This window comes from Notothenia rossii (genome assembly GCF_949606895.1).
Source record: "Notothenia rossii genome assembly, chromosome: 4".
NCBI classification, from domain to species: domain Eukaryota; kingdom Metazoa; phylum Chordata; class Actinopteri; order Perciformes; family Nototheniidae; genus Notothenia; species Notothenia rossii.
Genome location: NC_136902.1, coordinates 19,782,748 through 19,802,964, shown reverse-complemented (window position 1 = coordinate 19,802,964; position 20,217 = coordinate 19,782,748). Strand labels below are relative to the sequence as shown.

The 20,217-nt window shown below is 40.0% G+C and overlaps 1 protein-coding gene across 1 annotated transcript in view; it reads right to left on the bottom strand.

Moving 5' to 3' along the window:
• Positions 1 to 542: 542 nt before the first annotated feature.
• Positions 543 to 20,217, bottom strand: part of LOC307036974 (chemokine-like protein TAFA-2) — a 73,630-nt gene continuing 53,955 nt past the window's right edge. Inside the window, exons 3-5 of the mRNA XM_079677660.1 lie at positions 8,066 to 8,215; positions 5,002 to 5,126; positions 543 to 1,473 (exon numbers count right to left, since the gene is read on the bottom strand). Coding sequence (XP_079533786.1) covers positions 1,462 to 1,473; positions 5,002 to 5,126; positions 8,066 to 8,215 — 287 coding nt within the window. The 3' untranslated portion in view covers positions 543 to 1,461. The remainder of the gene's footprint in view (positions 1,474 to 5,001; positions 5,127 to 8,065; positions 8,216 to 20,217) is intronic.

Genomic DNA, 20,217 nt, shown 5'->3' with positions numbered 1-20,217 from the left:
CTGGCAGAAATGTGCTGCATATAAGATAAGATAAGATGTACTTTATTAATCCCAATTCGGGAACACATTTTTAAGATCCTTGACCCTCCTCGTCTGCATGGGATTTATAATATGAAAACTCCAGCAAAATATACAGGCTTGTCCTAAAATAGTCCCTCCATTGTTGACTAGACAGAGCTTAGAAAAGTATTTCATATCAGGAGCTTTATATATAGGCATTTTATTTATTTGGATAAACCCCTTGAGATGCACCATCTCGTTTTCAAGGGGGTTTCGGGACTTTTCGGGTATTGTATCTGTCTGTTACAATACAGTTGAGAGAGTTCAGAGCTGTTTGTTTGAAGCAGGACATCAAGATGATAACATCTAGTTTGCAAAATAATAAAGAAAGCAAAAAATTATTGATGATCTTTCTTGAAGTCAACGCAATAACACCAGGAGTTACACACTTTGAGTTTCCTCAAGGTTTCTCGACAATACATTCAAACTGATTGGATCAATGCTGATAACTCCATGCATCCCTTTTGAAACAATACAATTATTTGTACTCTTTTTTTTCTTTTGAAAGGTTTTATTCATTTCATATAATACTGACACATGTACTCAATAGCGGTTAACAGGCGTTTAAAAACACAGATATTAAAACCATTAGAGCGTCAATTTATTTTAAGCCCCGTTGATTCCATGGACCATTTTTTAACACGTTTACATGTTTCAATATACCATAACATCTACTTGGTATTAGTCTAACCTCTCCCCTGAAAGGATGTTGTCCTTTGTCAAAAAAAAGAAGAAAACAAAAGATATAAGAAGACTGTCAAACTGTCTCCCCATTTGAAAACATGGCATGTGGTAAGCCACAAACTATTCAAGGTAAAATACTCTTATGGAAGTGAAATCTGAAAAAGAAAGGGTTTAGTTTCAGATCTGAGAAACATTTTGACAGCATCAAGTGCGTCACATGTGGCACAGTTACATTTAAATGTGTCATCCCGACTACATGAGACAGACATTCTGGATCAATTCCCTTTTTTGTAGTAACGTTGCTGCCTTAAATCCAGATCCCCTTTATTTCCCTTTACGCGTATGTAACACTAAGCCATATAAGAGAGATGAAGAATACACATTGTTGTAAAGAAAGTATTTGTTGTCTTCTAATCAAGTGCTGTTAGATCATAGTTCACTTTTTGAAGCTGTTGTTTGTAGTAGCAGTAAAGGATTGTGGGTGATGCGGCCCTTTGTGGCAAAGGACCAAGGACACTGAGTTATGTTTAAGGTGATGGAAGACTGTGATAGAGTCCTGTCTCTTCAGCCTCCACATCTAGGATATCCTCAGAACAATGAAACAAGTATTGGTTCCTTATAGAAGTCCGTCTGAGTGCGTTTCCTCACCATTGATAGGACCATTGTGCTGTATAAGCGACTCCACTGCCATTTCTGCTCTTCTTGAGCCGCGCAGGACTATCGGGTCACCTGAAACGGGGAGAAAAGAGAGTGTGTCATTGAAAATAGTCCCTTAATAAGGTTGGGATGACAACCTGAAAACAGTAAAGGTCACAGAACACAATACAAAGCCAATTCTGGTGAAACACGTCAACTGAAAGTTTGAAATGATGCAGTTCCGTGCTGCTCGGTCTAATTTTGGAATAAATGGCAAGTGATTCTTGTTGGGAGAGCAGCAACAATGTGGCTGGCACACTCTCTGTCTGTCCTGGCAAGGGACTAAACAAGACACAGCTTGAATTATGACTGTCGGCCCACAATGCCTCACTTTCAGCGCCTGGCCCACTGCCATGTCATTTCGTCAGTTTGTCAAGACGGTTGCTCTAATCACATGGTCTCTTCCCCTTGTCCATCCATCTTTCCATTTGTTCTGCTCATCCAATCACTTTTGGTTTATTTCAAGCTATTAGGAGACATTTCCAACGAGCCAACGACCAAACAGACTCAAATTGCTGTATAACTGCCAGTGCTTAGGCACGTAATAGACCAGACTTCCTAAGTCTATTCTTCTGTTTTCCTGTATGCCTTTCTTTCTCATTGTGTGTCATTGTGTTTCCCAGTGGATTCCCCTCTAAGCCCAAACACATGCTGTCCCCTCTGCATATCTTCTTGAGGGACTTTGTCTTTTGTCCGACCCAGGTGCCAGCTAACTAAGTGTGAAGGACAGCCATTGCAGAGAGAGCTCAGGGGAGCGTTTCCTCCAAGCTGCCAGTGGAAAGTGTTCTACTGTATGTGCTCTCCATGGCTGTGGGCCACCCTTCCTGGGCCCGATCCCACTGCCTTCGGGCATCTACTCCTGTGCCAGATCAAACAGTCTGCAGGCGTTTGTTGTCAGGCCAGTTCACTATGCACTGCTGCACCTCTGTGCCTGCAGTGCTTTAAGGTGCTTCAAAGTCCATTAGGTGTTCATCCCTTTTCCGGTTTAAATATGCCTGTAGGTGGAACTCACTGTGCCCAATTAGAAAGTTGATTTTGGTAGTTAGATGTCAGTTTTACAAAGAACACCAGCAGTGCTCGAGTGTCATTTCTATGGGTCTTGCTGGGCCCATGAGAGCCACATTTTCTTTTGCTTATTCCAAAAACTTGAAACGTCTACACTATTGGCTGTTTGGATGGCCACAAGGCAGATGTCCCCTTCACTCCTACACTATACACACTCTTTATGACTCACTTAGTCACACAAGACTAGATTATGGAAATCCATTGTATAAGATGTTTGATCTTGATTTATCTTGTCTTTTTGTTTGGAGATATAAAAGCTGCTTTAAATTACTTAACATCTTGATTCATTGTTTGTATAGTGTTGTTCCGTCTACCAAAAAGAATGGTGGGTTGTTTTTTTGTGCCACATTGGTTTAGTGTTTGTATAAAGGAAATGAAACATACACCTTGTCATTTGTTTAATGTGTGTGTATGGCCGCTTGTGCATCTCACAAATGCACACGCACACTTGCCTCGCAGTGTATGACAGCTCAGTGGTTCGGAAGCCCGGCTGTGTCTGTCTGCTCATCCATATGATATTATTTGGCATTGATCGAGCTGTCACCCATCCCCTCCCTCTCTCCTCCCTCTGCCCTCCCCCTATCCTCCTTTTCGCTGCTCCGGGCCATGGATGGATGGAGGAAAGGAGGGAGGGTGCCAAACAGTCTTTTGTTTTCTTGCCTGCTCTGTGTATCCAGACACAAACATAAGCTCCTTGTCAGCTGACCAGTTCAGATATTCTTGTTTTCAAGTGTTTTCTGTATTCCTTTATCTAACATTCACCTGTGCCCTCAGCCTTTCCTCTTCACTTTCCACTTTTTGTTTGTTTTCATCCATCACCCCTGCCTTCATCTTCCCTTTTGGCTGCTCTTGTACCCTCTCTCTATCTCTCTCCCTCTCTCTCATATCCTCATTCCCTCTCAATCCATCGTCAATTTCAATTTACGAGCGGGTTTTAATGGGACTATAAGGGAACGTTTGATTGCTATTGATCTGGATTCATGCGCATCTTGACCTCAATGTACCACACCAGAGGAGACAAAAAATCACCCTTTTCATCATCAGGCAAACACATCAGATAAACACACACACACACACACACACACACACACACACACACACACACACACACACACACACACACACACACATCATTGATCAAACACCTGAATGCAAGCGACAGCAAATATTTGTGCTCTTTCAGACTCAATGATAAAACGATGCTTGGATGAAACTGGTTTGCTTTGATCTTGTTCAGGAAATTATGATTGCGCTCTTTGGGGCCGATAAAACTAAATGCATGAGATCAGATATATGAAACAACTTCTGAACAGCACTCGCATATTCAGAACTTACATCATTTCCTATCTGATCAACCCTTGTGTGTATCTATTTTCAATTATGCCCGTTTCAAAGACCACTCTGTCATTTTCTATTTCCATCTCTCTCTTTATCTTGCTGTTAAATGAGCAGGGAATTCGGGAAGTTCAGCTGCACTTATGAACAGCCTCACCGATTGTTTGAGTTGGGTCAGCACAGCAGAAAAGTATTTCAGGGTGAGAATAAGAGGAGGGGCTGTTGAGAAGGAGAGTGCAACTTGAGGGTGTGAGATCCACTTTGCAAGGTGAGAGGTGAGCTGAGGAAACAGTAGCGAAGGAATTCTTAATCAGACAGGTGTATAGGAGACGGTCTCTAAATGTTTTAAAGAAAGAGAGAGTGAGGAGGAGATACCTGCCCACATGCGTCTCACCCTTTACTTATCCATCCAGAGATGCACTCTCCCTACTTTGGCCACTCCTTCAATCAATTATTTAGGCTGAAAACAACGGTCTGCACCCAGCCATGAATAATGGAAGATGAGAAGGCAGAAAGAAGGATGGAGGTTAGATACAGAAGCATACAGTGACATGAGGTGAGTCTCACACAAATTCCCTCCTATAACAGACAGCTAGGAGTCTGCTCAGGTCAAGCCACCGAAGAGGAGCCAACAGGTGTCGGGTCTGCGCAGAGAGATATATAATGTACACCCAAACCTACACACACACACACCTATAAAGACACATGGACAGTTCATTAAAGTTGAAGGAAAGAGGACACACACACTCACAATTACCACTTTAGTCTACCCACTGTGGGGAGTTGTTTTTGCATCGAGTCAGATGGTCTGCCAGTCAGACGCAGGGCAAGTGGGAATGAAGGGAATGTGATGTTCTCTCCCCCCGTGTGTGTGTGTATCTGTGTGTTATTTGCCTTGTTCCTGTTGGCCTTGTTTTCGTTAGAGACTCTTTGATGTTAGATCCAAGATAGGTGGGAGGAGACCATAAAGACAGAGAAATTGGGTGAGAAAAAGAATGATATGATGGGGATGGAAACAAATGAAAAAGCAGGAAGAAAGAGGACGAGGATATAACACAGCGGAGGTGGAAGTGGGTCACTCGGCGGTGGGTCTGATCATGTGTGCATGTATGGGGATGAGAGGGGAGTTTGTTCTGAGAGAGAGATTGTGTGAACACCAACCTTTGTGGTCTTGACTTTGTTGCCTGTGCTGCAGCTCCATCCTGTGAGGTCTGGCAGAACCTTACACTCCTCACCATCATTACACGGGTGCATCTGACACCACCACTTCTGGGCCACAATGGAAGCTGTGTGGAACAGAGAGGAGGGTGGAAGATATTTAGTATGGTAAAGACGTGACTGTGTGTTTGTGGGTGTGTCTTATTCTGTACCTTTGTGTCTGCTGTCTCTTGGTTTGTGAATTTTGACACCAAGCTTTGCCTCAAAAAGTTTCTGTGTACATTTTTAGATACATTTAAATAGAAAAATAGGAGTTGGCTGCATCAAGTTAAACAGTTTGTTGGACTTAGCCTCCAATTGGGTGCAATTAAACCATTTCAGAAGAAGAGGCTGCACAAAGATAATGTAGAAGAGTCCAAACCACTAAAACTGATGTGGAAAACTTATAGCATGGAAATATAGCATTTTTGTTTTCATCCACCACACTTTGGTAATAAAGGAAATACAAACACTGTACGAGAATATCTTTCATCTCTTTATATGTATGGGTACCCGAACTAATTTCAGGGCTAACCTCTATTCTTAATGTTATTTAACATCAATATTGAGATAATTCCCAATGTTTCACTCATATTCTCCGGGTGAAAATATTTTGAGAACCTTTCATTAATAGAGAAAAATGAACTATGCTTTCTTTGGAGAGGGCTGTCATTACTGTATGCATGGGCACTAAATTCATGTAAATGTGATCATCATATAAGGGACCATTTACATTTTTGTAATTACTGTGGTGGTATAAAGAAAATATCTGCAGCCAAGATTTGAGTGAGACAGCTGGAATAATTGTGATCTTTGAGGGGTCACAATAGATTTGTTCACAGCATAAAAATAAATTGATCAAGCACAGAAAAGAAAAGGCTTAAAAAGACCAGGCACATCAAGAAGAAGAATATGATTAAATATTATCACAAAGAAAAAAGTCACAAAAGAGCAGTCACCACAGTAAAAGCTAACTGAATGTTCTCATGAAAAGCCTTTCTTTACATGTCAATCTTAAAGTATTAGGTATTTTTCAGAGTCAGTTATGGGGTAATTGAATGTTTAACATGTAAGGTTCTTATAATTGTCCCTCCAACTTAGTAGTGACATACTTGGTCAGCTGGAAAAGAGGCCTGTATTCAGTGACATCATTCCCAGGGAATTAGTGATACTTTAGTTAAGCGTTGTAGTGTCTTAGGAATTTTCAAAGGATTTCTTAGTAACCAGATATTTCAGACGGTAGCCGCTTTGATCAGGGAACTCCCAGTATACAAAGCTCAGGCAAACTTTCATCAAGTAATCACTATGTGGTCTGAATTAATGTCAGCTCTATGTTGATGTCATACCCGCAAGCACTTTGACATTTGTATAGTCGACAAACCATTTTCAAATGGAAAGAGCCATAAGCATTCACAATTTATTGAAGTGGTATTTTATACAAAGTGATTTCCTGATACTACCAATAATCATCAGTGGTGCAGGGGTAACTTTGAACACTTATCTCAACTGACATTCTTGCTGTTTTGGAGTATTTAGAGTTACTTCTAATTTACTTGAGTATTTTCATTTTATGCTATCTCAAACTTCAACTCTACTACATTTTTCTGATAGCTTTATTTGCCAGGGATTATGATTAGATCAAGATTTTAAATCCAAACAGATCGGTATATGAGGCATGATGCTGTGTTACAGGTTCAACTATTCAAAAGTATACAAAGCATTGAGGATTATCTCTATCTCCACAAGCTATTTATATTTGTCTGTCTGTTTTAGAGTTATAAGGCAAAATGCAAAGGCAAGAAACAAGAGAGCAGCTGATTCTTGAATCTGTGGTTTCTTTTAAGTGCCACTCGTCATTGCTGCAGGGGGAGTAGGATACAGATGTTGTGGAAACACGAAGAGTAGCCAGAGGGATTTTTTTTGGGTTTACAGTTTCGGTGCATTTTCTAGCCTGGAATAATCAGCACTACGGAAAAACAAAATTCATTTATGTGTTAAAGCCCAGAATCAGCCTTTCTCTCATTGTCAACAAAGCAGCTACAGAAAGATAACACTTTCTGCAGTTTGTAATATTCATGTTGGGGAGTCGTTTTTTGTTCACATTACATTGACTGAAGTGCCTCGTATAATAGCAGAAATACCTGAATCCCTCCTACTGGAGCATTTACCCTGTTCTGCCTTTGCTATGTTATATTCAAATGTGTTATTTTCAATGTGTAAGTGGAGTTATTTTGCTTGGTTGTGAAACAAGGATTGCTTTTCTTTTTTCAGAATAGTTCAGATTTCTGTTTCTTTTACTCTACTGCGGGTATTAACCGAAGTAGGAATTTAGTTATTTTTAAATTGCTTGCGTGTGCAACGTAACCTCATGCCATCCATCATCTTTGTAATTCCTCTGAATTCATCACAAAAATGTAATTGACAAAGCCAGAAACGATGTTCCATTCACTTCCAAGGACATCTACAGTACTTTGGCAAAGATTACACTGCCAAGAGTGTATTGACATATCCGTCATATGACATCAAATTAAAGTCTACTTTATTTATATTTCAATAGTAATTGGTAGGAAGGAACACAAACCAGAACACATATATTATACGGTATAAAGTAATGAAGTATTTTATGCAGGAACTCATAATAAAACTTGAAAAATGTTTTAGAGTGCCACATTTGTGATGATTATTACATCAGGACCAGCCTGAGACTATAAATTATGTTTGAATGAGACACAGAGGGAATTGACCATTTATAGCAAATAATGACTTTTGGCAGAAAATGAATTTTAAAAACTCTGTATTTCTGTATCAATGTACCCACATCTCTGACTTTTGTTTTGGCTTTATACGGTTTATCTAGAAGGCAACAATAATGCACAACTTGAGTGCTTTTCCTGAATTAATGCTGTACTGCATTATCATACAAATATAAATTCATTAGCATTTTAAGACACTAATGTATCACTAGTGTGGTTCCAACTGCGGAAGTTACATACAAAATTAGCACAAACACTAAAACAGTAATACTTACAGTCAACACAGGACGGCATGGCCCGGGTGGTGCCAGCGACCTGTCCAGGGAAGCAGGAACATTTGACAGTCTGAGACCTCTCTTCAATCTTGTTCTTGTTGCAGCAGCGATGGGCAGCGATCACCTCACACGTCCCTGCCTTCACGTGCACTGTGAAACAGACACAGAGACTCTGTTTAGTACACCACGTTTATTTATGCTAGTGTTTAATCCAACATGTGGTGTAGTATCTAACATAAACAAATATGGGGACAGAATAATTGCCTGGTTTTAGAAACAATAATAATATGACAACAATTAAAAAACACTGCCAAAGTCTAACATTTCTTCACCGTTTCACATAGGTGAAAACTGTTGCTATACTTCACTTGGAGGATCTGTAGATAACGTGCATGTTTAGTATTCTGTATCCATTCTGCAATACACAGGGAGTCAAATGGTAACTTGGTCCTTTGAAGGAGAGAAATACAGGCAATGCTTGTATGAGAACACACAGATTTGATTGCATGCTATTCCAATTCCAAGTGAGAATTAGCTTTAACACTAATGAAGGGTAGATGTAAGAAGACCATTCATTTTCTTTCTATAGCTACCACTTTGTGTGCACATTTCTATACACACACTTTAATCAGACAGCTGTGTGGTTAATTAACAAAAAGTCCACCCCGAGCACAGAAGTCCCTTGAGTCAGCTAAGAGAGGGAAGAAAGAAATCACTATACATTTGAAGATGTGTGATGCCAACACATGGCCCTTTCATACCAGCCTTTTATCAAATACGTGAAAATGTCAAGGACAAACAATAAGCCTTGTCAAGTAAAGTGTGTGTGTGTGTGTGTGTGTGTGTGTGTGTGTGTGTGTGTGTGTGTGTGTGTGTGTGTGTGTGTGTGTGTGTGTGTGTGTGTGTGTGTGTGTGTGTGTGTGTGTGTGTGTGTGTGTGTGTGTGTGTGTGTGTGTGTGTGTGTGTGTGTGTGTGTGTGTGTGTGTGTGTGTGTGTGTGTGTGTGTGTGTGTGTGTGTACACCTACAACAGTGTACGGTATACTGGTTTGTGTCTTAAGCTATGGTTGACTTTGCGTGTTGTGTGAGTGTTTGAGGGTTGCATTAGTCGCAGTCTGGTTTGCGTTTTACTCTACACACAGTTGTTGGAAGTTACTGCTATTTACATTACAAAAGAGTCAGCCAACAATACAACAAAGGGTGCACACTGCGTGGCAATGAAAACTAAAGCAGCAATACAATGACTCTGTCCAAAGAGTATTTAAAAGTAAAGTAAGCCGAACTGAAAGACATGTATGAATATGTTAAACAGACTAACAGAGATTTGAAAAGTTCTTAATTTGCTCCGTTAATGAGGAAAAGACAAAGCAGCACCCCTGCAAAGCCCAGTCCAATTAAAATCTCAGTGAAAAGCACAGTCTAATATCTCACCCATTGTGTGCCTGTCTCTCATGGTTCTTTCATGCCATTTGATTTTCCTTTTTGATCCACTAGCAGTGGATGGTGATATTGTTTCATTTATCTGTCCACATGTATGTCCATCAGTCCAACACTTTGGTCTACATTAAGATATCTCATCAACTACAGATTGCCAAACATGTGGTCTCAATTCCCATGGCTCTCCGACAGGTATTCCCAGTGACTTTGCACCTTTGAGTTTCATTTCTATGCAAGAAATATCCACATGAACGGAGATTTCTCTGACCCAATCTCTGTCAATTTTGTTTTTTACATGACCTTTTCTCAAACGCCGATTTCAGGCCAAATGTCAGGTTTGTACTATTGACAAATTAATGATCAGTTTGCCATCAAATGTCTCGATTTGTTTCTCTCCCCCAGAGGATGAATTGTATTGACTCTGCTGATACTGTGGCTTCCTTTGTGCCACTCATGAACCTGCTTACTGTTACATTAGTGCTTGTAAACCTTAATATTCAATCATTTAGTAAGCTGGGTAAATGTAGGGAAACCTTTTTCAGTTTGACATATCCCCTTTCATTGTAAGGCAAATATCCAAATCAACAGTATGTCATGTATTACTTGCAACGCTTGTATGCCCTCGTCTTAAATTTGTGTTTCACCCTTTAAATATTGCTAGTGGGCTTTTGAGTTTCAGATTTGTCTGAGATATGTCTTATTTTAAACTCCTGACTTCTCTCTCTGTGCAACATCCGAATTGACTTTCTTGTAATTTTATTTTCTGGCTTGACAACCTTGTTGGCTTATATTCAGCTCGGAGTAAACACCTTAACCCCAACCCCTACAGGCACACAGACCCCTGGCCCTTTTTAAGGCTCAGTATCTGCAGTAGTAATTGACTCAGCATTAGTAAAAGCGCTGATGCACTAAGCTGGGCGTATCTATGAGGCGGGTGTGTGAGCACTTTACTGGAGCAATATAACATTTAATTGAGGCTGGATTACAAAATTAACGTAAATAGATGGCAGTAAAATTGATATGGACCACAAGTAAAAGGAATAGGAGACATATGATTGAATGGTTGAGTGATTATTTTGGCCCTGTTTGAAAGGTAAATATCTACAACAGACGGCCTCCTTTTTTATATGCATACTTTAATTGACAGCCTAATTGTTGACTTTTGAAGGTATTACTCTGTAAGGTTGATTTGACATCTTTTAAACAATAACTCCTGCGAGGCAACACTAATGGTTTTAAAATCCCAACTGTAGTTTCTCAAGAAATTAAGCACTGAAGCCTCACTGACCGAAACAGCTTAATTATTATAATTGTTGTGATTGCTGCTATTTGTGTTTTTGACGAAATGCATAATGTGGTTATGAGGTCTACTTGTGGTTTTGATCCTCTTAATCAACCTTTTAAATAAAAAAAATACTATATCATTAAACTATATTTGTTAAAGAAAACTACAGACTTCGCATCTGACAATCTAGAAAGTGGCAGCATTTGTTTTTGCTCATAATGTGAGCTCATGTAGGTTTACTCTGAACATACATCTCAATGGGTCCATTATTCAACCATCAAAGGGGTTCTGTTTCTGATAGATTTGTGCTGGATAATATGTTGGATTTTTCATTGAGCACTCAAATTATTTTTGGGAAATGTTTCAGACCTCCCTAGTTTGCAATAGAGAGCATTATGAACCTGAATGGAGATGTGCATCATTTTTGATTTTATAGTTTAAGTTTAACACCAGGAAGTAGGAGATGGAATTAACATCAGTAATTGAAAAGTAAGCAGGCATTGGCAGAAAACATTTATCTCGCCTCCTCCACTGTTTTTACTTGCAGATTGAAAAACAGGAAGAACCTTCGTCTGAGCTTCTAGTAGTGCAGAAAGCTGCCGATGATGTTGGCAATATTGTAGTAAACTAACATTCAAATATAAACTCAAACATGACTTAACGCTGTTGTTTGGTGAAAATATCCTTATAGGATGACTGTATTAGAACACCCTAAAATCTATCATCATATGATTTTTAATATAACAAAATGATTTAATATGGAGCAAAAAGAGACTGATGAGTGAAATCCACCAAAGATAGACTGTGACGAATACTCACAGGGAAACAGTTTGGCGAAGGCATGTGTGTCTACAGTGTGTATCGCACTCTCTAGCCAAAAATGTCAACGGTTTCAGGCTGTGTTTCGCTAAAATGTTATTAATTACCAATGTGCCACATAGTGAGTCAGGCAGGGGGTCACAGACTCCAATCAACTCTGGTAAATACTCAGTTAAACTAGGCATTACTCACCATATGACATCTGCAGAAGGACACTCACACAAATGAATACATAGATTTTACGCACATAGTGTGTGTGTGTGTGTTGCTTGTGTGAAAACTAATTATGCTAAAATACAGAAAAAAAGCTTCCAGTTCAGCGATACTTATGCTGTAACCCTCTTTTTATTTCATAAACGGCGGCCATCTTCCTCTACAATCTGTCTTTCACCCCATCCATTTTTGCTCTCCAGTTCATCATCATTTCCTTCATCCATCTCAACTCATCCTTCTGCTATTTCATAAAGGACCCCACCTTTTCTCAATCTCTCTTAGTCATTCCTGTGCCCCATTTTCCCTCTGCTCTCCATTGCTCTTAGCTCTGCGCAGCAAGCACAGCAGGGTAGCAAACCATTATCCTCAATCACAGGCCCTATATCAGATAATTTCTACACTTATGTGTTCTACCTCTCTTACCTTGTGTCTTTCTCACACCGATTAGATCTCTCTCCCTCTCTTAGCCCCCTGCCATGTCCCTCCCTGGCATGAGGACTTGTTATCCTGACCCCTCTTAACACAGCAGTGGCTGTTAACCTCATTTAGTAAAGATGATGTGCAGCTGACAGACTAGCAGATGGACAGATTGCCTGAACAAGTGTGTGTGTGTGTGTGTGTGTGTGTGTGTGTGTGTGTGTGTGTGTGTGTGTGTGTGTGTGTGTGTGTGTGTGTGTGTGTGTGTGTGTGTGTGTGTGTGTGTGTGTGTGTGTGTGTGTGTGTGTGTGTGTGTGTGTGTGTGTGTGTGTGTGTGTGTGTGTGTGTGTGTGTGTGTGTGTGTGTGTGTGTGTGGCACATAAACCACTGCAATATGCTCTCTTGGTCTCAGCAGGGTACTGCTTTGAAATGTCATTCGCAACACTTCTCTCTCACACACACATCCATTGGTTGGTTGTAGGACACCCAGCAAGAAGTCACAATGTCACCAATCTACACTTTCATCACCATTATTTCTGCAGGACCACTCTTTGGTAGAAAGCCTATCTTTGGCTAACTGTTTTCCCACTCTATTTTAATGTTGTGTTTTCTGCCTCCACTTGGACGGGAAATGGAGAAATCCCAAATCCTTTATGTATGTCAAGATCCCAGGAAGTGTTCACAGCTTAAATGTCAGCTCATGTATCTCTATGGTGCCTCGAAAGGGTTTTTGCCACAGACATTCATTACAGCAGAAGCCACTCTAACTAAGAAACACATTTACAAATGACTCGGGTCATATTAAGATACTGATACTGGTATGTTAATGCTTTAGGTGTGATTTACATCGATGGGCAGTAAGCCAGCTGGAGACAGAGACCAATGCTTACATAATATATGGTAAAGGCACACACTGTAGGAAGGTGGAACAACGTTTTTAGTCAAACAGTATGTTCTTTGTCTGTAGCTCTGATCAAAAATAACACACCTCAGTTTTGTGATTTGTTTTATCATTTGACACATACCAATGTTCTATTGACTCTATAAAGCAGCCAGTACATTACTGCTATAAAAACAAACAGCCATTGTAAGGGGACATTGTAATACTTTTGTAGTAAATAAATGAAACATGTACTGATGTCTGATGTTGATGTTTTAGTTGGCTCTTTTTAAAAACAAACACCCTTTGTAGATGTGCATTTAATGCCAAGAGAGTGTGTTGGCAGACATTCCTTCATCAAATACTGGCATGATGGATTAGGCGTGCCAGTGAGATAAACATACATCTGTTTTTTGTTTTTATGGGTACTGGTTATAATCTGATTGAAATGGCCCTGTCATACCAGTCCTACATAACTAACACAGTAAAAAAGGTGCTTCAAATGACACTTTTTATCCATGGTGCATATACATGTCCTATATTCATCACAGATTTAGTACGAGTAAATATTTAAGTATTTCCCCAAGGCCCTTCGTGTTCTTTTCACAAAGAGCATATTTTGAAATGGATATTCAGTTCAGACTGCTTGCCAAGTTAATTAGACTACAATGTACGTTTCTCAGTGCATGTGTGTGTGCCCATCAGTGCATGTACATCCATGCATTTGTGTTAATAATTAGATTACATTGGCCTCTGAGATGGCACCATTCGTTATGAATCGTATACACAGAGAAAATAAAAATTCTGTTTAAGAGCCTGCCAAGAAAATTTGCATTGAGAGAAAGCGAGGCACACACATTGGACCATGACGGTCTTCTCTTTTACTCAACCCTGTTCTCTATTCTCTCTGGGCTTTCTGCATGTGTACATCTTCATCCCACCCCTCTTTCTGTGTGTGTGTGTGTGTGTGTGTGTGTGTGTGTGTGTGTGTGTGTGTGTGTGTGTGTGTGTGTGTGTGTGTGTGTGTGTGTGTGTGTGTGTGTGTGTGTGTGTGTGTGTGTGTGTGTGTGTGTGTGTGTGTGTGTGTGTGTGTGTGTGTGTGTGTGTGTGTGTGTGTGTGTGTGTGTGTGTGTGTGTGTGTGTGTGTGTGTGTGTAGACGTTTGCAAGACTGATCAATGGCAACCCCCAGAGCAGCTTGGCTCCTTTCAAAAGCTAATGTCCCTCTCTGTTATTATAACCCTTGGGACCAGTAGGGTAAAAACCATAGACAAAAAAAAACACTAGCTAGAAGAGGAAAAGCAAGCATGGCAGTCGTCCAGGGTATGTGCACGTTGAAGAGCATGGTTTATATCAGGATCAGCACAGCTCACATTGTACTGAGTAATATGCCTACAAAAATAATACCTTCACCTTTTTTCTAGATTTTACAAAATGGTGAATAATTATGAATGTGTTTTAGGCAAAACCGGATTTAGAGACAAACTAAGTTTAGTCTATTTTCCACTTAGATAGCCTGGAGAAAAGCAGATATGTATACATTTCAAGTTCTGCCTTCATTTCTTCACAGAGCTCCAAACAACTGCTACTAATGTCCAAGAATTGATGATATCATTGCAACTTGCTATAGAGCAGGAATTCATCTTTTTATTCCACATGCTTACGAGTTTTCCTTATGTTCCCTAGTTTCTAAAGCACCAAAAACACTATAGTGCCGCGACTGACAACGGAACAATAAAAAGCACACACTCGGCCCCGCAGCATGGTTGCATCATATGATTTTTACATGTTCTGCCCAATGAAGTAAACCTGAAAACATAACATGTGCTTGCAACAGCTGAAGATTGAAAAAAGGCTGCTAAACATGTCTTGCAGCTTGTCTTTGTGGTCAGTACTGGCTTTCTTTTCAAAATGGCATAGTAAAAAGTCGTCTAAATGCAACATCAAAACACGTTATTTGTAATTGCCCTCCAGAATGACACATTTAGAGCTTTTCTCAGCAGGATATGTTTTCCTTTACTTACAGAAAACAGAAACAAATCAATGTAAAAAAAAAACTGTTTGCGGATCTGCTCCTTCTAAGATTATAATTTAGACACTATAACAACTGTTTAATTACATTTACTGATTTTTACATCTAGCTAGTGTCTGGTTTCTACCAACCCTTGAGGGAAATATCTGCATCTTTTAGATGAAAAATACTCCCGCATTTGGAACTGAGCAGGTAATGTATAGTGAAAGGTGTTTTTCATTTAAAACTCGAACTCACTCTACGGTTGAGGCGAGCTGTGGGTGTAAATCTCTGATGGTTGTCATTTCATACATTGTTATTGTAATATTAATAATTAATGTTAGACCAGCTGTCGGTTAAGTGTTTACAAAGATTAAATATAGAAGCATGCTGTGTCTCGTTTGACAAAATAAGAAAAAAAGAACATAACAATTGTTAAAATCATTATAATTTTGACCCAAATGCTTTCCTATATATGTAGCAAATCGGTAAAAAAGTGGAAGTGTGAATGAAACCTGAAAGAACTAAATGTAGTGATACCATTAAATAGCATTGTTGTACCTTTTTTTGAGAAGTCAAAAACAAATCATCAGCCACAAAAGTGTCTTTGCTAAGAAAAACAGCAGGTAGGGCACAGACTGCAGGCCGAAGCTGCTTTACTCAGCACAATTTCTCCAGTCCTGACACACACTCTCCCTCAGCTCAGCGACCCTGAATAACTGACTGACCACAGCGGTCGTTTCTGCTTCACTGTGACAAAAAATGGGTAAAGAAAAATGGCATCTGGCTTATCAGAATTTTGATTTGAAAGGAAAAGCTAAATATAATGGACGTCCACACAGAGGGAGTCATCTCTGTCAAAGAACATGCTTGCCAAAAGCCACCCAACCCATTCACAGATAGTCTTGTGAGTTTGCATAGAAAACAAAAACTGCTGCAAAAACTCCTAGCAATGGTTTTCTTATTACATGTACTCCTCTGTCACTGACTTTCTCCTTTTCGCCTTAACAAAGTGAAAACTGTGTCATTAAGGATGTGATGAGCCGCCTGCTGAACCACTCCATCTGCAACAAGCTCCACCCACCACCCACCCCCCCCTTGTACTAATCATCCGCACAGCTTGTGCCAAATTGTCTTCTACTCCCCAAAACCACGCCTCTGGTTCTCCGTCACTGATCTCTATGCAGTTTTAATGCAGCACAGAGAGGGAAATTATCTCCCACACACCACCACCACTGTCCTTCTGCTACACCACACAAGATATTAAGATATTAGCTCATGCTATAAGACGGGCCTGGTGACACATGGCTTCAGGCGAGATATTAGGGTGGTGAATTGCGTATAAATTGTTAATATGCTCAGATGTATTAACACAACTTTGCCACTCAGCCATTAACGTGTGTGTGTGTGTGTGTGTGTGTGTGTGTGTGTGTGTGTGTGTGTGTGTGTGTGTGTGTGTGTGTGTGTGTGTGTGTGTGTGTGTGTGTGTGTGTGTGTGTGTGTGTGTGTGTGTGTGTGTGTGTGTGTGTGTGTGTGTGTGTGTGTGTGTGTGTGTGTGTGTGTGTGTGTGTGTGTGTGTGTGTGTGTGTGTGTGTGTGTGTGTGTGTGTGTGTGTCTCTCTTTCCCTGCATTTAGAAACCCATCCAGTGCATGGGAGGATTTGCATCTTCTTTCCCCTCCTACAGTTTCTAATGTGCATAGTTGTGGGGGAGCTCAGAGCCATGTCAGCCTATTTTCCTTTCTCCGACTGGAGCTCTCTTTCTTTCTGCCTCTCACTCTCTCTCTTCTCAGTGTCATTCTGGCAAACCAGTATAGACACAGAAACACAATGATTGAGTTGAGTCCAAACACCACCCTCCTCCGGTTTTCTCTTTGTCAGTCAGCGAACAGAGAGGAGAGATCTATAGCGCTGCAGCCGTGTTGATGATGATTTCATTCTGTCTGAATTCTGAGCCTGTCAGAGGAATAAGGACGGACACTCGTAAACGCCAGTCTCTGCGTAGTTCACTCTAACAGGTTATCAGGTGTGCAAGTGCATGTGTGTGAGTTGTTTATGTTACTCTGTCGTAGAGGTGTCCTTTCACAGATCTAGATAAATAACTTGCTACCACCTTGTTACCCTAACTCTGTGAAAGACCGGACCCTCCCCATAAATGTATGTTACACCACCGGTCAACACAGAGCACACTATGTTTATTTGATCCTTTTTTTGTCTGAGGTTAGTGGTTCTCACAGCTTCTTTGGAAATGTTAGTATGTTTTATCCTATAGAAAACAATAATCATAATGTTTGGTGCTAAAACTATAGATTCAATTCCTTTTTAGATGTGGCCCCGCAGTTCGAAGCATGATGAAAGACTGCTAAGGATTTAAAAAAGGTTGAAGTTTACAGTAAAATCAGTCATTTCAAAGTCACATTTAGTGCTTATCCACCATGATAAAGGCACCGTTTGATGTATGCTTGTGTTGTTGGCCTACAGATGCAATAACAAGTGATGAATAATGACATACGGCCGCCTCAGTTTCCGGACAGATTACATTCGTCCTGTTTACAGCCTACTCTTACGCACAGACTGATTCCTGTAAGGGCTTCAGAATTTATGACGGTGACATTTCAGACCAAAATAAACTAACTTTAATTGTTTCACTGCAAATAATGGATCTGTTTGTTAAAGTAAAAGATATGTATCTGCTACTTTGGAGTAGACTTTAATGGCGTTGAACTTTGAAATCGCACTGTTGACCAATTGGAAATCTTCTTCATAGTTTTGACCTTTTAAGGGAATAAAGAAAACTGTAAAAGTCCTAGTCAAATCAGCTGCGTTTCACCATCCAGTTTTATAATACACTGCAATGCCAAAAGGTAAGCAACACCAACAGAGCTTTGCTTTTTGTGAACATTTGACCATGAACAAAACTGGCCATAATCAACAGTTACCTCTGCCCTTTCTACAAGCAGTCCCAAAGCTTTCATCACAACATGTTTCATGAATGCATGGAAGGCTTTCATCGTGCCACTCTCTGGTATGACCCAGCACTTATAAATATGGCGGATCACTTTTGAAAGCTAGCCAGTTGTTGACAATGCTCTCAAAGATGTATCTGATGTCTTGGGGATGTACAAATACTCCTTCTGTAACTTTTTCATCCTGATATTTACTCAAACACACTGCAATTTATGCTTTCCTGCCAACAAAGCCATGGAGGCTCTTGAGCTTTGCATTTCATCAATGAATACATTTTTATACAGAAGTGTTTTTGATAAGAAAATACTGTAAATCAACATCGATTAATCTAACAACCTTGTCAATGCATTTTTATTTGGTCCCTTTCTCATGATTGGTACTAATTTTAAAGTTATTGAAACTTAAAGAAGCATGCGACACATGTATTATTATTGGCTGTTTAAAGGAAACATAGTCCCTTTTTCCATGATGCAAAGATGCATTGTTCCTGGTTAGAGTTAACATTTCAGTATGAAAATAAAATTGTGGTACACATGAATCATCACCTTGAGAAAAGACGAAGAGCATTATTGTTTAAAAAGGTCCCTGCTTAATTCTGTCCTAATGTATACGCAGTCTTGAGCATATTTTCTGGTTTATATATGAAACTAGTTTAAGCTTTCTTTAAAATTATGTTTAATATCATCCAGATACAACAAACAACTGAAGGCTCATCCTAAATTATTTTAGATATAATAGCTAAACCACTCTGTTTCATAATGATGGTCGGGTCATATTTCAAACACTTCATTGGCCATTAAAAGGTGATCTGATAAGCTCAGTGATTGGTGCGTTTTGCCCATCTCTTCTTAAGGCCTCTTTCTTTGCGTCAGCACTTTCTCTCTAACTGCATTCATCAGGACAGATCATTACATCCTTCCACTCCTCTCCTCTCTTTCCTTTCTCTCTCCCTCATCCCATCCCTCATACCAAATGAAAGGGAAACCCTGGTGTGTCTGAGGCTGGCTGGCAGCAGAGCCAGAGGTGGAAAGATGAGAAGAAAGAGGGAGTCTAGATGAAGGCAAAGTGAAGGAATGAGAGGAGAAAAGAGCACAGCCTGCTCTGACTGTAAATGGTGTGAGGGAGATGAGAGTTTGTGTTGAAGGGATGGTACCTCTCTGTAAGGGCTCCGTGGAAAGGAAACCTTCCTACTACATTTGGGCTATACGGAGGAAATGATTGGAACAGAGCCATTGTTATCAAAATGAGTCCTACCTGCTTTTCCTGCTATCACAAGCCATCATGGCAGACTATTTCAAGGTTCAAGCCTTTAGTGTGTCATACGTACATAGCTACAGCGTAGTTATGTTGATGAAAATCTAAGGTCACAGGCTCCACCAACAGTGCAACACAATAAAACAGAAAAAATAGTGCAAGTAAATTAAAAATAAAATTAGCCAGGGTAATTGATGACACCTGTGTAGGTGTTTAGGACCATTTAAAGGCACTATATGCCCTTTTTACACCCACACTTTATTCACTTGCCTGTGCCTGATCCCTAATCAGGACGACGTGGGCATAAGGTCCTTACAGTACTTACATCTCTGTGACTCTTCTGTTGCACTTTAATGCAAATGTTTTTAGGGCAAGTGTGCACAAATTTGAACTTTCAACAGTGCGTCTTTCTTGCATTTACAAAACAGAAAAGGATAAGTGTGCGTGCGTGGGATTCAGGTAAGATCACTTTTACAGATTGTGAACCATAACTAGCCACCTCATGACATTAGCAACATACTCAGTTTACATGGAGATCAGGTTTTACTTGATATTGTGTTATTAAAAATCAAATACATGCGTTGTCTTTTAGTTGTTGGGTTAGGGTTAGTTGCTGTGTGACATAAGACAACTGCTTCTTTATAAGGTTGAGGATAATGGATTTGCGCGAGTTCACAAGTAGAAACTTTGAACTCGGGCAACTCATTCAAAGTTTTTAGAATTAATTGTCCAAGTGCCGAGTTAAGATGAGATAACATTGAAATTCGAGGAATCAAAGGTTTTGACAGCTGTGTGGGTGTGCAAAGCTTTTACAAAAGGCAGGAAATTGCCCAAACAACTTTCTGTTTTTGCATATCCCTTGGAATCTCATAGCT